Source organism: Lineus longissimus, chromosome 10 (assembly GCF_910592395.1).
Source record: "Lineus longissimus chromosome 10, tnLinLong1.2, whole genome shotgun sequence".
Classification (NCBI taxonomy): Eukaryota; Metazoa; Nemertea; class Pilidiophora; order Heteronemertea; family Lineidae; genus Lineus; species Lineus longissimus.
In genome coordinates this window covers 4,535,569-4,548,424 of record NC_088317.1, presented here as the reverse complement: position 1 = coordinate 4,548,424, position 12,856 = coordinate 4,535,569, and the positions used below count along the sequence as shown (strand labels likewise).

General features: G+C 40.3%; 1 protein-coding gene and 1 long non-coding RNA gene across 3 annotated transcripts; one reads left to right on the top strand and one right to left on the bottom strand.

Moving 5' to 3' along the window:
- The first annotated feature begins 1 nt into the window (after nt 1).
- On the top strand, nt 2-3,373 carry LOC135495118 (uncharacterized). The gene is made up of 2 exons (XR_010448520.1): nt 2-136; nt 409-3,373. It is a non-coding gene; the product is annotated as an uncharacterized LOC135495118 (long non-coding RNA).
- Nucleotides 3,374-4,065: 692 nt separating this feature from the next.
- LOC135494848 (UBX domain-containing protein 7-like) lies at nt 4,066-11,857 on the bottom strand. Of its 2 annotated transcripts, XM_064783141.1 has the most exons (12): nt 11,784-11,857; nt 11,226-11,427; nt 10,901-10,968; nt 10,316-10,363; nt 9,196-9,267; nt 8,810-8,922; nt 8,244-8,390; nt 7,891-8,035; nt 7,667-7,737; nt 6,729-7,278; nt 6,396-6,475; nt 4,066-6,088 (listed from the first exon to the last, which is right to left on the bottom strand). In XM_064783141.1, the coding sequence occupies exons 1-12, from the start codon at nt 11,854-11,856 to the stop codon at nt 5,930-5,932; spliced, it is 1,728 nt and encodes a 575-aa protein (XP_064639211.1). In that variant the 5' UTR covers nt 11,857; the 3' UTR covers nt 4,066-5,929. The 2 variants fall into 2 exon arrangements, with proteins under 2 accessions (XP_064639211.1, XP_064639212.1); XM_064783142.1 differs by lacking the exon at nt 10,316-10,363.
- Nucleotides 11,858-12,856: the final 999 nt, after the last annotated feature.

Below are 12,856 nucleotides of genomic sequence, written 5' to 3'. Positions count from 1 at the left end.
GTAGAATTGTCTAATTATGGCTGCCTCCACAAAATAGAAACCGTTGCACTATATTCTGATTAAGTTTGACATTACCATACCTATGCCAGTTAAATTTATATAATCTACGTTGTTAAGGACAATCTTAAGATAACCAGTAAGTGTTTTGATTACTCATATAGAGTACCCTTTCAAATCAAAAGCGGTTTTGAGCTGTGAAAAAGTTGTAAATTTTTCAACATTTTGGCTTCCCTGTATTACTGTGTACATTTCCTGTGCATTGAATTGCATGCATGCATTCAGTCTGCATACTGTACAAATGCTGTATACATGGTTAGTCTGATATTTTCAAAATGAATATAGGGGTAGAGAGAGGTGAATATACAGCAGTAATTTGAAATTAATTTGCCGAATCTTCTGTCATTCCAGGCAAAGACTAAGGGAACATTACACCGGCATATCATCTCGCATTCAAAGAACACGACGGTCTCAACTCAGAATGTCGGTGCAGGTGAACGTAAACACGACACAACCACAAATCCCGCCTCTCAAGCGAAGTGGTTCCTCTGACAGTTCAGACACTGACCACAACAAGCAGACGACGCCAAATCCAAGCTTCCACAACATTAAAGTTTACTACTGCCATCAGTGCGGCCAGAACTTTGTCACGCCTAACGATCTGAAACGCCACAGCTGCACCCATAACGTTCAAGAGCAACAAATAAATGAGGAAGTGAATTCTACGGAGGAAAACACTGACTCGAGTTCATTGCACATGTGTGCAGATTGTGGACGCTGTTTCCCTGATAAACAGGAATTACGCCACCATCGCCAGATGCAGAAGAAAAATGCCAAGACCAATCGTGTGGTTTGTAAAGACGGTGCCGAGACGATTATTTATCATGCCAAAGTTGCTCACATACCCTACGCAAGCAAGGAGGACCTGACTGTGCTCAACCAGCAGAATACTGGCCCGATTGAAACAGATTCAGAAACTGAGTGAAATAAACTGACATTCGATTTGATGATTATTTGCCCAGTAGTACCTCTAGTCTTTTGGGTAATACACTTCTATGTTACGTCAAACAGACCATATTTTAAGGACATCCCCAAGGTATTTTCTGATGGTTATCATTTTTCACTGGGTGTACTTTTAGAGTATTGTATCGTTATTGGAACAATCAATAAGTATTTTACTTGGTAAATTCATGTATGAATTAGCACCTCACATTCTTCATGAAGGTACACAATTGCAGTGTCTCCAAAGCTAGTATGTTGGGTGGGCAACCCTGCCTATACAGGACCATTTACTGGCATTAGCCATCAGCTCACCAGACAATAAATTTTGTGCCACCCTATCATAATCAGCTTATCCTACCATAAATTTGGTGCCACCCTATCATAATCAGCTCACCTAACAATAGATTTGGTGCCACCCTATCATAATCAGCTCACCTGACCATAAATCTGGTGCCACCCTATCATAATCAGCTCACCCGACCATAAATCTGGTGCCACCCTATCATAATTGGCTCACCCGACCATAAATTTGGTGCCACCCTATCATAATCAGCTCACCCGACCATAAATTTGGTGCCACCCTATCATAATCGGCTCACCCGACCATAAATTTGGTGCCACCCTATCATAATCAGCTCACCTAACTATAGATTTGGTGCCACCCTATCATAATCAGCTCACCCGACCATAAATCTGGTGCCACCCTATCATAATCAGCTCACCCGACCATAACTTTGGTGCCACCCTATCATAATCAGCTCACCCGACCATAAATCTGGTGCCACCCTATCATAATCAGCTCACCCGACCATAAATTTGGTGCCACCCTATCATAATCAGCTCACCCGACCATAAATTTGGTGCCACCCTATCATCATCAGCTAAAGGTTTGCCACTCTGAAAATGTGGTTTTTCAACCAGTTCATACAAATATTGTGCAGAGAAGACTGAATAAAAGTTACTCCCTGCTCCAAGCTCAATCCATTTTTGATGAAGTTGAGCTTAGCATATATCAGGTCTCTTTAAACAGTTCATCATGTTTGTAGAATATGGTAGTATAAAAAATATATAAGCTTGCCTTTATATATTGATGAAATTTATGAAAAGAAATCATGGGTCTTGGATATTTCTGTATGCTTCAATGCTGAATATATATATATTCAATAATCCTTGCTAACATTCAAGATAAATAACTTATGTGAGAGTTTTCACTACTAATTGTAAAGAGTACATGTAGCCTTTGGCATGAAAGATATTCTAGATCCCTAAGTTATTATTTGTTTTCTAGTACAATTTTTTTAGAAGGCCTTATAGTTTAGCAGCTTTTGCAGAAGTTAGGGGGTTGGTTAACGTTTTTTGGGCCATGCCAGGGGGAGGTAGGCAAAAACTAAGGTGTATGGCCCAATGCCCTGTGGAAGGATTGTTTCAGTGAAAGTTAGTCAATCTTGGTACATGTAGGTTATACATGTTATCTCTAATGCAAGTATTTTCAGATTCCACATTATTTCTGTTTTTGAACATTTAGACTATTATTAAAGGGGCCAACCCTAAAACTGGACATTACATGTACATTTTGTCTCGTTTATTTCATGTGTGCCACCGAAGGTCACAATTTTTAAAAGAATCAATATTCTGAGAGCTAAGTGGTTTATTATGTGGGCATTGAAATGATAAATGATACACAGCTATCAGATCAGAAATATACACAACTGTATGTACAAATGTACCTGTATTTATTGTTAGACAGTATCGATATTTGATGTTTATATAACTAAGCCAGACAACCTGAGAAAAAGTTTGTCCCTTCAAAAATTGGGCTTTTTACAGTCTTTTGGATTCACTCAAATGTACCAGACTATTTCCTGTACCTTCAATAATAGGCCTGGCCAAGCACAATGACCGCTGTTGTATTGGAAAAACATTTGAATCATCCTTCATATTGCTGTGTTGCACGGAAAGAGATACTGTTGTATTTACGTATAGTTTGACGGGTAGGTGTCCTCCGGGGTCTCTGGTTTCCTCCTACTTACCTTACAATTGCCCAACATTGTTTACAGAGCTATGAATGTCCTAGTTTACGCTCAGCTCTCAACTTTAACATTTTTTATCTGACACCTGGAAACTTAGAGTCTTGCACTAGCACTGTGTTTGAGTTTCATTCCACTGGTAAGCTCAATGGTCCTGGCCGTTTCATTTCACTAATGATATCACTGTGTCTCTCGATAACTACTCTACTGGGGGGGGGGAGCCGTCATCTCAGCTGTATTGCTTTTGCTGTTTTAGTGATCAAACATTGTAGTGTGGCATTTAGATAGCATTTCTTTAGGAGAATGTGTATACTTTTATTTTCAATAAAATATTTCAATATTTTGTACATCATCCTAGTAGTTGCTTTCTTGTAGATCAAGTGGGCTGTCGCACCCCTTGGTCCACTCTGACTGACTGATGCAGGATGGGAAGTCAGGGACTGCTTGTACAGTCCGTACGCCCTACCCCCTAATATGCATGACTGGGAGATAATAGCACACCCAGAAGTCATAACAAGGACTGGTCCTACTAGACAGAGACCATGAGATTTTACCACTGCCAGAAGTGGCAACAAGGACTGGTCAAACTGGACAGACCTTATGAGATTTTACCACAGCCAGAAGTCATAAGGACAGGTCCAACTAGACAGAGATCATACGAGATTTTACCGCAGCCAGAAGTCACAACAAGGACTGGTCCAACTAGAAAGAGACCATATGAGATTTTACCACAGCCAGAACTCACAAGGACTGGTCAAACTGAACAGACCATATGAGATTTTACCACAGCCAGAAGTCACAGGGACTGGTCCAACTGGACCACAACAAAGAGCCACTGTAGACAAGTGGATCACACTGACTGCTAGTGGTCAAGATATACCTGGTTCGAACCCCACAGTCAATATGAGACTTTGGGCAAGTGTTGTATTCCGAATCCTCCGTAGTTGCCTCCTGAAGTCCTTGACATGTCCTAACGATAAGCACGTTTGTCAATCAAGGTTTGTCAATAAATTCACATACTCGGAATACTCGCTTACTGTGGTTTATTCCATAGAAGGATAGCTTAGAACAATTGATCAATTGTTCCAGATGGTATAATCATGGAGGTATCTTATTTATACCTCCATGGTATAATCACCGGATCGGCACAGCCAGTCTCCTCGTGTACAAGCGAGAGAGATCTGGTAAAAAAGGGGCTGCGCGGAAGCGCGTGCGGCTTTTTATACTCGGACGCGAAGACGTCAAGACATAGCAAGACTGACCAATCAGGAGAAAGCATTATACAAAATGTGGCCTTGAGTTTGGTGGGAAAACTGTAGGAGTCATACTATGATATTGTTAACACTACAGTACTGTTTGAAAGTACTAATATTATATAACACAAGTGTCTAGGTGTAACTTTGGCAATGGTCAGGAATGTTCATGCTGTAGCACTAAACACCCTGAGCAGTTTCTTAGTGACAACACTGATAGAACAGGAACACTTATTCATCCAGGATCTATAAATGACAGATGAACTCGCACAAACACATTCTTCATTTACATACAAAATTTTAATGACCATTGAAAAAAGTTACATGTAGAATGTCATATAAACAGGATAAATGCATTGAGTTCAATGAATTTGACAGGATGACATAAAAATATACCATTCACCAATATCAGAAAGTACAATTGACTGAAAGTCTCCTCAAAACGCATTGGCGAGTTTAGCATTTCTCCGTTATGCAAAGTAATCAAAGACATCTCCCAAATTGCAGAACCGAAAAATATTTCAAATGCTGCTTTTGGAAATACCTGAATAACATGTTATACTTCACCCTGGAAACAGTTCCCCATTTGATTGAGAATCTTACAATATTCTGTGTATTCAAAGCAGGCCTTCCAACTTACTGAACAGCCTGCCCAGGAAAATGCCTGGCAGAGGCCTGGGAAAATCAGTGGATCACAAGAAAATTAGCCAGAATGAGACAGGACAGGCCTGCTTGGCAAGTTGTAATGCCTGCCCGATTCTCAGTAAGCTGGCGAACTGCTTCTCCAGGGTGTACTTGCTGGTTGGTTTTTACAGTTTGACCATAAACGATTTCATCTGGTAAAGAAATAACAATGCATTCGATATTCATGGGCTTAGTGTCGCATTAGGTCGGAGAGATAATACGTTGCCCTCATGCTGATGGGCAAATGTGATCGTTTTCCTGAGGTGTTCGCTGCATCGTGATTAATCACAACTTTATGGATGACAGTTTGCCCTGAGTCAGTGTGGTAAATACTATATTCGTATCAAAGCTGCATCTCGTTTTGAAAAGTGTTTGAAAAAGCTTCACGCAAGTTTGACGAAATCTGATGGCTCTACATATGATACATTACTCTCAACATTCACATGCGACCACTGTCTTGAGTAAAATACCAAAATTTAAGAAGACATACAATATGCACACTGTGTCAGTTCATTATCCATAACTTTGAACCAGAACTCTGCCCTAATCCAGACTTTAAAACAAATAGGGGTCATTCATTTACTTCATACACATGATTGTTTCTGATTTATTGGAACCCTTCCCCAACTGTACCCCCAGCCAGGAAGTAGGTAGCGGGTTTTCTCCACAATCTTCTGCAGGGATGAAACAGATGCAGAGCAAAAAACGAACAATTTCCATAATGAACAATTTTTGTCCTCATAACTGCCCTCCCTTGCAAAAATATGCCTCCAAAATCTTACTTTTTGTCTGATTTCAAAAATGTAAAGTTCTACAGAGAGCTTTGGCACTCATCTCTTCATTTCTGCTGTGAAATCAAACACTTCTGGAGTAGAAAAACGAAATCTACCAAAATCTGAAATGTCTCATTCCCGCTACTGGCTTTCACTATGCAGTTGTCTATTCGCATCGCAAACGTGCCCCTTGTCACCTCTCTTGGACAAAGACAGTTTCTTGTGGGTGAAGTCCGATCTGCTTGAGCGTGTCATCGAATTCCATGTACGAGAGGCGCCTTCGCGGGAAGTTGGTAACCAATTCAAAGCGTTCGTTGCTGAAGCCCTTTGAGAGGACAAACTGCACCAAGCCCTGGAGGGAAAGAGAATGCAAAAGATATATTTCAATTTAGTTGGACACTTTCATATTTTTTACCAACTACACTGTACTAATAGTACAAGTTCGAGCTCACAACAATTGAGATTGTTACAAAAAAACACATTCAGCAGTCTATGATATGCAATCATACTAAGTTCTACTGATAGTTGAGACACAGATCTTTCCATTTCTGTTGCCAAATAAACCCTTTTCAGGAGGGTAAAAACGGAAATTCTTCTTATAATCAGAAAAATCTCATCCCCGACAAAAAATTTAGCAAATCAAATCCGGTCATACTTACAAACAGCTTCGAAGAACATGGCCACTTGACTTGTTCTCTCTTACCATCAGGGAATCGAATGTTGAGTGTTGTCAGTGGATCTGAAATGGACACTGGATCTAAAGTACCAAATCAAACAAAATAAGAAAGATTCCATCACCCTGTCAACATGAAAACTTATCATCTTCAGGCTTCATATAACTTAAGTGATTTTGCCTTTGACAGTAAATTCATTCTCTGTTGGGAAGTTACGTCATCTCTGTCGTTGTGTTGTGTAAGAGATTTATACCTATGATTTGGAACTCAACAGAACACAATTATTATCACTTTAAAAAAACTTGGCATGAAACCTACCGTTGCTGCTTCCTAAATGCCGCTGCCACATTTGTTCTCCATTCGATTCACTCACACTACTCAAATCGCTATTTCCATGATTTTTCTTCGAAGATTTACACAAAGCTTTACCGGATTTCACAGATTTTTCCACGGAGCCTGAACTATTCGTAGTCTGAGTCACAGTACTGTCATGTTTATTTGAAATTGCGGCAGAAATGGTCTTAGATTGAGCAGAGTTTGAAATAGCACCACATGAATCTTTGGAAGTGTGAGTTTCTTCTGATTCCTGACTCTCACTTTTGTTGGATTCAGATTTTACTGTAGATTCATATTTTTCACTTTGCGTCACCGTGTTTTTAGAGTCTGTTGAATTATTTCCTGATTTCGCTTCGATTTCCCGTACATCGCCGTTTTCCGATTCTGAATCTGAGAATGTCTCTAAGTCGCTGTCTGAATCTGAGTCCGATATGTACTGAAAAGAGTTTTTGGAAGATTTTTGTGTCTCCGCTAATGAAGCTTTGATTGCTGCCTCCATTTGACTGTCTTCAGATGCCTCCACTATGCTGTCCTGAAAATGCATGGTTGGGAAAGGCTAATGAAAGACAAAAAGACATCGTGTGTGGCAGAGAAACAATTTTGAATTAGGCAAAGGATGAATCGCACAGGGCAGTTAGACCCCCATCTTTTAGCCAAGCCCGCAAAAAGTCCAGGGGCATGCTTTAAAAGGTACCTGCCACCAGCTGTAGGCTTCTCATTTTCAACTCTTCGTCACACCAAAGTCAAGTCATATTTCCACAAACTTGAGTAGTGGGAGAGACATAATACCCCTTCCAATGATGTGGTATTACCATTTTTAACATCCCTATAACGAAATTTAATGATGACTGTGCTGGAGGCAATTGTCACATTTAAACTCAACACTTGCAAAGCTTTCTCGATGAAAAACAATCACTCACAATCCTTTGTTTCTTTGCTGGTGGAGATAAAGCACCATCCAGTGATGGGTGATGAGACAGGAACTCTGTCACTGAAAAAGAAGAGTTCCAACATTAAAGGCCAACTCTGTTCAAAAATAGAATATCCAATTGCGTAAATACGCACTGAGATATAGAAATATGATAAAAACCAAGTTTCATAAAGTGCACTGTGTATTTCTATCACCTTCTATCATCTATCTTACCTAGGTCACAGAAAGTCAAGGCATCAATCTTATTCCATATGGCCATGTTCTCCCCCGTCCTTGGGTCAAGGATAGCAATATACGGCCATTTGTTGATCTTATAGAACTGGGTGTATCGCTTGCCTTCCTCGCTATCATGGTAGACCTAAAATTGGAAAAAGGAAGACAATTCATGTCATTAATCATAAAACAGAAAAAAAGCAGCTCAAATAGTTTAAATAATGAATAGCGTGCTCTTCAAAAGGTAAAGATTATGCATTTTGAATTGACCTTTTACTCGTTACTTCTAGTAAATGCTTTCACTTCTTTCTTCTAGTAGTATTTACTTCTTTTGTATGCATATCATCCCTTACCTGCCAAAATAAGAAGTGTTCCTGAATAATACTCTTCACAGCTGCTTGGCTCCAAACGTCTCGATTGAGCGCTTGGCAACAGAATTCCTGTACGTTCTGAATATTGACTATCATCCACCTGTTACTCTTTGTACCAGCATCTCGAGCCTAGAAAGAAAGTTAAAAGTTAAAGTCGGCTTGGCTTTTGCCCGAGCCACAAATGGTTCATCCGGCCAGAGCTTATCCCGGTTTCCAAAGCATTTAGCGCGAGGAGTTTTACTGCCCCTGGAGAGGATGCTGGTCTATCGCAGGTTAACTTCCCAGGCATGCCTGGTACCCATTTAGATGTACTCCTAGATGGAGTAAGGCAAGTAGGTTTAAGTGCTTTGCCAAAGGACACAAAGATGAAACAGTGCTCATCCGTCCGAATGTCAAACCTACGACCTCCTTGTTATAAGCCCAGCCATTGTGTAACCAGTTACAGATCCCAAACCGCCAAGCCGAATTGGGTTACAAGAAGCTGTCAAAACATTATGTAACATTATGATTGATTTCCTGAAAAGTGCTCAGAATATTCCTCAACTCACCGACTGGAATGTCCCCTTGTGCATCAGATCTAAAGGCGGTCGGAACAAATCCTCCAATGTTTTCCTCTTTTTTGTTTTCGGGGGTCCTGCCACGGCCCATTCATGCTGCTGCCCTGAAAAGATGGAAAACAGCACTGAAGATTAAGCAATTTCTTTCCCCCCGTCGGCCCATTGTTATTGGCGAGGTACCGGGTTCGATTCCTGGTCAGTCTGAATGATATCACTCATGTGATAATAGAGCTTGTGACTCTCTTCGACAGTGTAAGTTTCCTCCGGGGTCTCCAGTTTCCTCCTACTTACATTACAATCCCCAAACTTTATTTACAGAGCTTATAATGCCCTAGCTGACACTCAACTCTCAACTCAATTTTTCATATTTTCCTTACTTGTTTCTGCCTCAAAATCTCTAAACCCATCAAATACAGATCGTGGCGGGCGACGTCTGTTGCCACGGAAACCTAAAACAAGAGGAGCAGTTGATACGGAGTCGAACATACATACAAGTTTTGGTACAGTTGGTAAGAGAAAAACACGGCCATGTAATATTACTTTCATTTTTTATACACTGCACAGTTTTTGTTCCCAATTTGGCAACAATTGCTATACAAACTTTGAGAGCAGATGAAAAGAATTTCCTTCAAAATGGTTGAGAAAACCAACTTGAGATATCTTTTTGCTATAAAAATCTGAATTCAAGGAAAAAATCATGAGTTTAGTTACAACATGCCGGACTTGGCATATTTCTTGCAAATTTTTACGACGGTAATTGCCGCAATTTCACTGTTTAGGTCATATCATTCTTCTTCTGTTTCTTGCAGAACTTAAAAGCTGAAGACTCAGGCAAGGTGTGGTTGTACTGTTACCATCTATCTACAAGCGCTAAGCAAAAGAAAACAGATAACAGTGCAAGTCGGCCACTAAGCTAACATTTGAAAATCATTGTAACAATTCTAAGAAGAAATATATGAATTTGAAGGGTGTGCTGGAACAGTAGCGGTGACAAGCTCCTGTAAACTAACAAGGTCAACGACAGAATGAAAAAATTATCGAAAGGACTTTGCGACAAAGTTCCAAAGACGTTTTCATTTTCTCTCAGATACAACCCGACCCATGTCATGCAATAGCCCCGAAAAACACCACTTTCATAGAGTGTGTCCCTCTCCATGCAAAATTCTGACTGAAAGGAAGGCTTCTATGACAGGGTCAATTATTCAGTTTGGCTGCTTTTTAGTTTGCACACAGTATTTCCTCAATAAATTGCAATATTTCCGATTTTTGAGGGTACGATAAAATGTACCCAATGATGTTCCCTCTGGCAAACACCCTGACTGATACCGCCAAAGGCGAATTCCCCTCAGTTCAAACTCAGAGTTTTTGGGGAAACCCACTAGGCCATGATACAAAGGGAAAAAAATTGAAGAAAAAGAGTTCTTGATTTGGTGACAAGACGAGACAGACATGAACAGGCCTGTTACAGACGCATCCATTATGATCTTTAGAGCGTACCAAGCAGCTCCAGTTCGGCATCCTCCCGGCTCCCAACTTGAGGGACGGCTGCACGCATAAAGAATGAAACAAACAATTATCAAGCAGACCACGATTGATAACCTTTCCTGGTATTATTAAGTGTCACTTCAGAGCAGAATCCATGTACAGACAGTGATAAAACCAGCGAGAAGTTCATTACCGACCTTAAAGGCCAATGACGTTTGTGTTAAATGTATTTCCTTGTGGCTCAGGTAAAAAACATTCCCTTACAAGCAGTGCAGCAATTATTATGCATGCAACTTCAATGAAACTATGTTCAGTATATACTCAATCAGAATTTACAAATTCTAGTTCAGTTTTCAAATTTTTGAATATAAACAAAGCAGGCCTTTGATGAGTCAAAAGTTATTTTAGTGATATACCTGGTTTAAAAGCGAACTCTTCATGTAAGAAAAAAAACTCAGTGACTGTCATTTTTTGTCTGTCATATCCATCAACGAATCACGAATGACACAGTCACAGTCACAATAATTCTTCCATTCCTTCATACTCGGCAACTATTTTTTTGTAGGAAACCCTTAGCATGTTTGGGAAATAGCTCACCATATGTTGGGTAGTTTTCTTCCATGAGGACTTCTTTCTTCTGAGGTATTGGTGCTCGGACTTCATCCCTGAAACAGATAAAAACTCTTTATTGATCACATATTGTACATTCTTGGATGCTTTTATAAGCACAAAACGTTCATCTCTCCACTCTCAAGAGGAGTACTACTCCCCCCATGTTCCCTCAAATTACAAAGTCTTATATACTCTATACTCTGAACACACAGCCAACCAAGCATTCAGGTAGTTAGGTGATCAAGTTTCTTATCGCTACTAACTCAGTGGCACCAGATCTGCCCTTTCCTTTTTGTCTCTATCAACTTACCCTTCATCTGGAAGACTTAGGCCTGGCATCGCTTCCGCTCCACCTGTAGCCATACCTGTCACCCCCGCACTGCTACTGCTCGTGCTTGGTCCTTCTTCAATATCGGTGACGCTACCATTGTTATCCATGAACATGCCGATCGCCATGTCCAGGTTGCCATTACACGCCTCCAGCAAACGCCTCCCTGCCTCTTTGGAAGCTCCTGTTCAGGAAATAAAATTTCAAATACTGGGTTATGCTACTACTACAGTCTACAGCCTTTACAGGCATAAATGGTGGGGTCTAAAGCGCTTAAGGATGACATCAATATGCTTTATGGAACTACGATCTTAACTATAAACAATACGTTCTTTTCGATAAATCAAGGCCCTGGAAATGGCACATGAATTTTTTTGGAACCACCCTGTAGTGGTAGCTACAAAACAGAAAGGGAAAAAGTCCCACTTCTGACAGAAAATTTTCGGTCTTCCAACCGTACATCAGTGTCCTAATTAGATTTAAAATAGAGTTAAAATGTTACTCTATTTCAAGAATGACAGGATGTTTAATCATTCTCACCGGTGACTGCGATAAATTGCTCTAGACGAGCATTATCACTCGGATTCCAATTTTTTTGCCCGCTCGTCGCCATCTTGAAAGTATGGCAAAGAGTTCTTTTGAACTCCAAAATTGAAGAGTTGCACTTAGCAGAAAGAAAATATTTCTCCAAACAAAATTATGATTTGTGGACATATAAAACCATCCATTATAGTTTCATTGCACTAAAATCCTGTAAATCGATGTTAACTAACTTAATAAAAGAACGAAATTATATATTCCAAAACGTTTTTCCTGAAAAAGCAATGTTTGGTGGTCACTTCCCAAATCTAGCAGACGATTATTAAAACTCCCATACGAATACATGTACATGGTGACAGACTTCCTTTTACAGTTTTTCCTGGCTATTTCTCGGCAGGGACAGGCAACATTCTTGTCAAATGGTAACATGCAGTCAGTTGAGGCTGTAGGCTATGCTCGGCACATCCTCTTGAGAGGCTTTCCGCATATGTCACATCCAGAGACAAAAGCACAACCATTGAGACGACCACACAACCATCGTCTGAATGAACACAGATCACAAGAGGCAGCCAATATATGCTACATATCTATAAGAACAACCAGATGCACCCCAGCATCCATTGTTCTGGGGGAACATATGTTACTTACTACCGCTAGTGCTGTCTGACCACAGGCAGTCTCCATAGCCATGATGATACCAGTAAATAAATGTCTGCTTTGCCATTAAGTAGCCATGCCTTTCTATATTGCTCCAAATTTGCATCTAACTGGAGACATCCAATAATGTGCGACCATTCTGGAGCTTCACACCACATCTGGCAGACCTCTCTTAGAAGATACCTCTCTGAAAAGGACACCTTCTCTATTAAGGACACAACCTTTGGTCGCAAATAGGTTGTCTTTAGTCAATTTGGTCCCTCTAATGAGGACACGTCTCTATTAAGGAAAGTACTTGTCGCTACTGAGGTTGTCCTTGATAGAAAGGCTCGACTCCAAGAGACAAGGTCACATGCAATGTTTACAGACCACACTGAGTGAAGGCAGTCACATTTAGTATGACCATTGTGAGATAT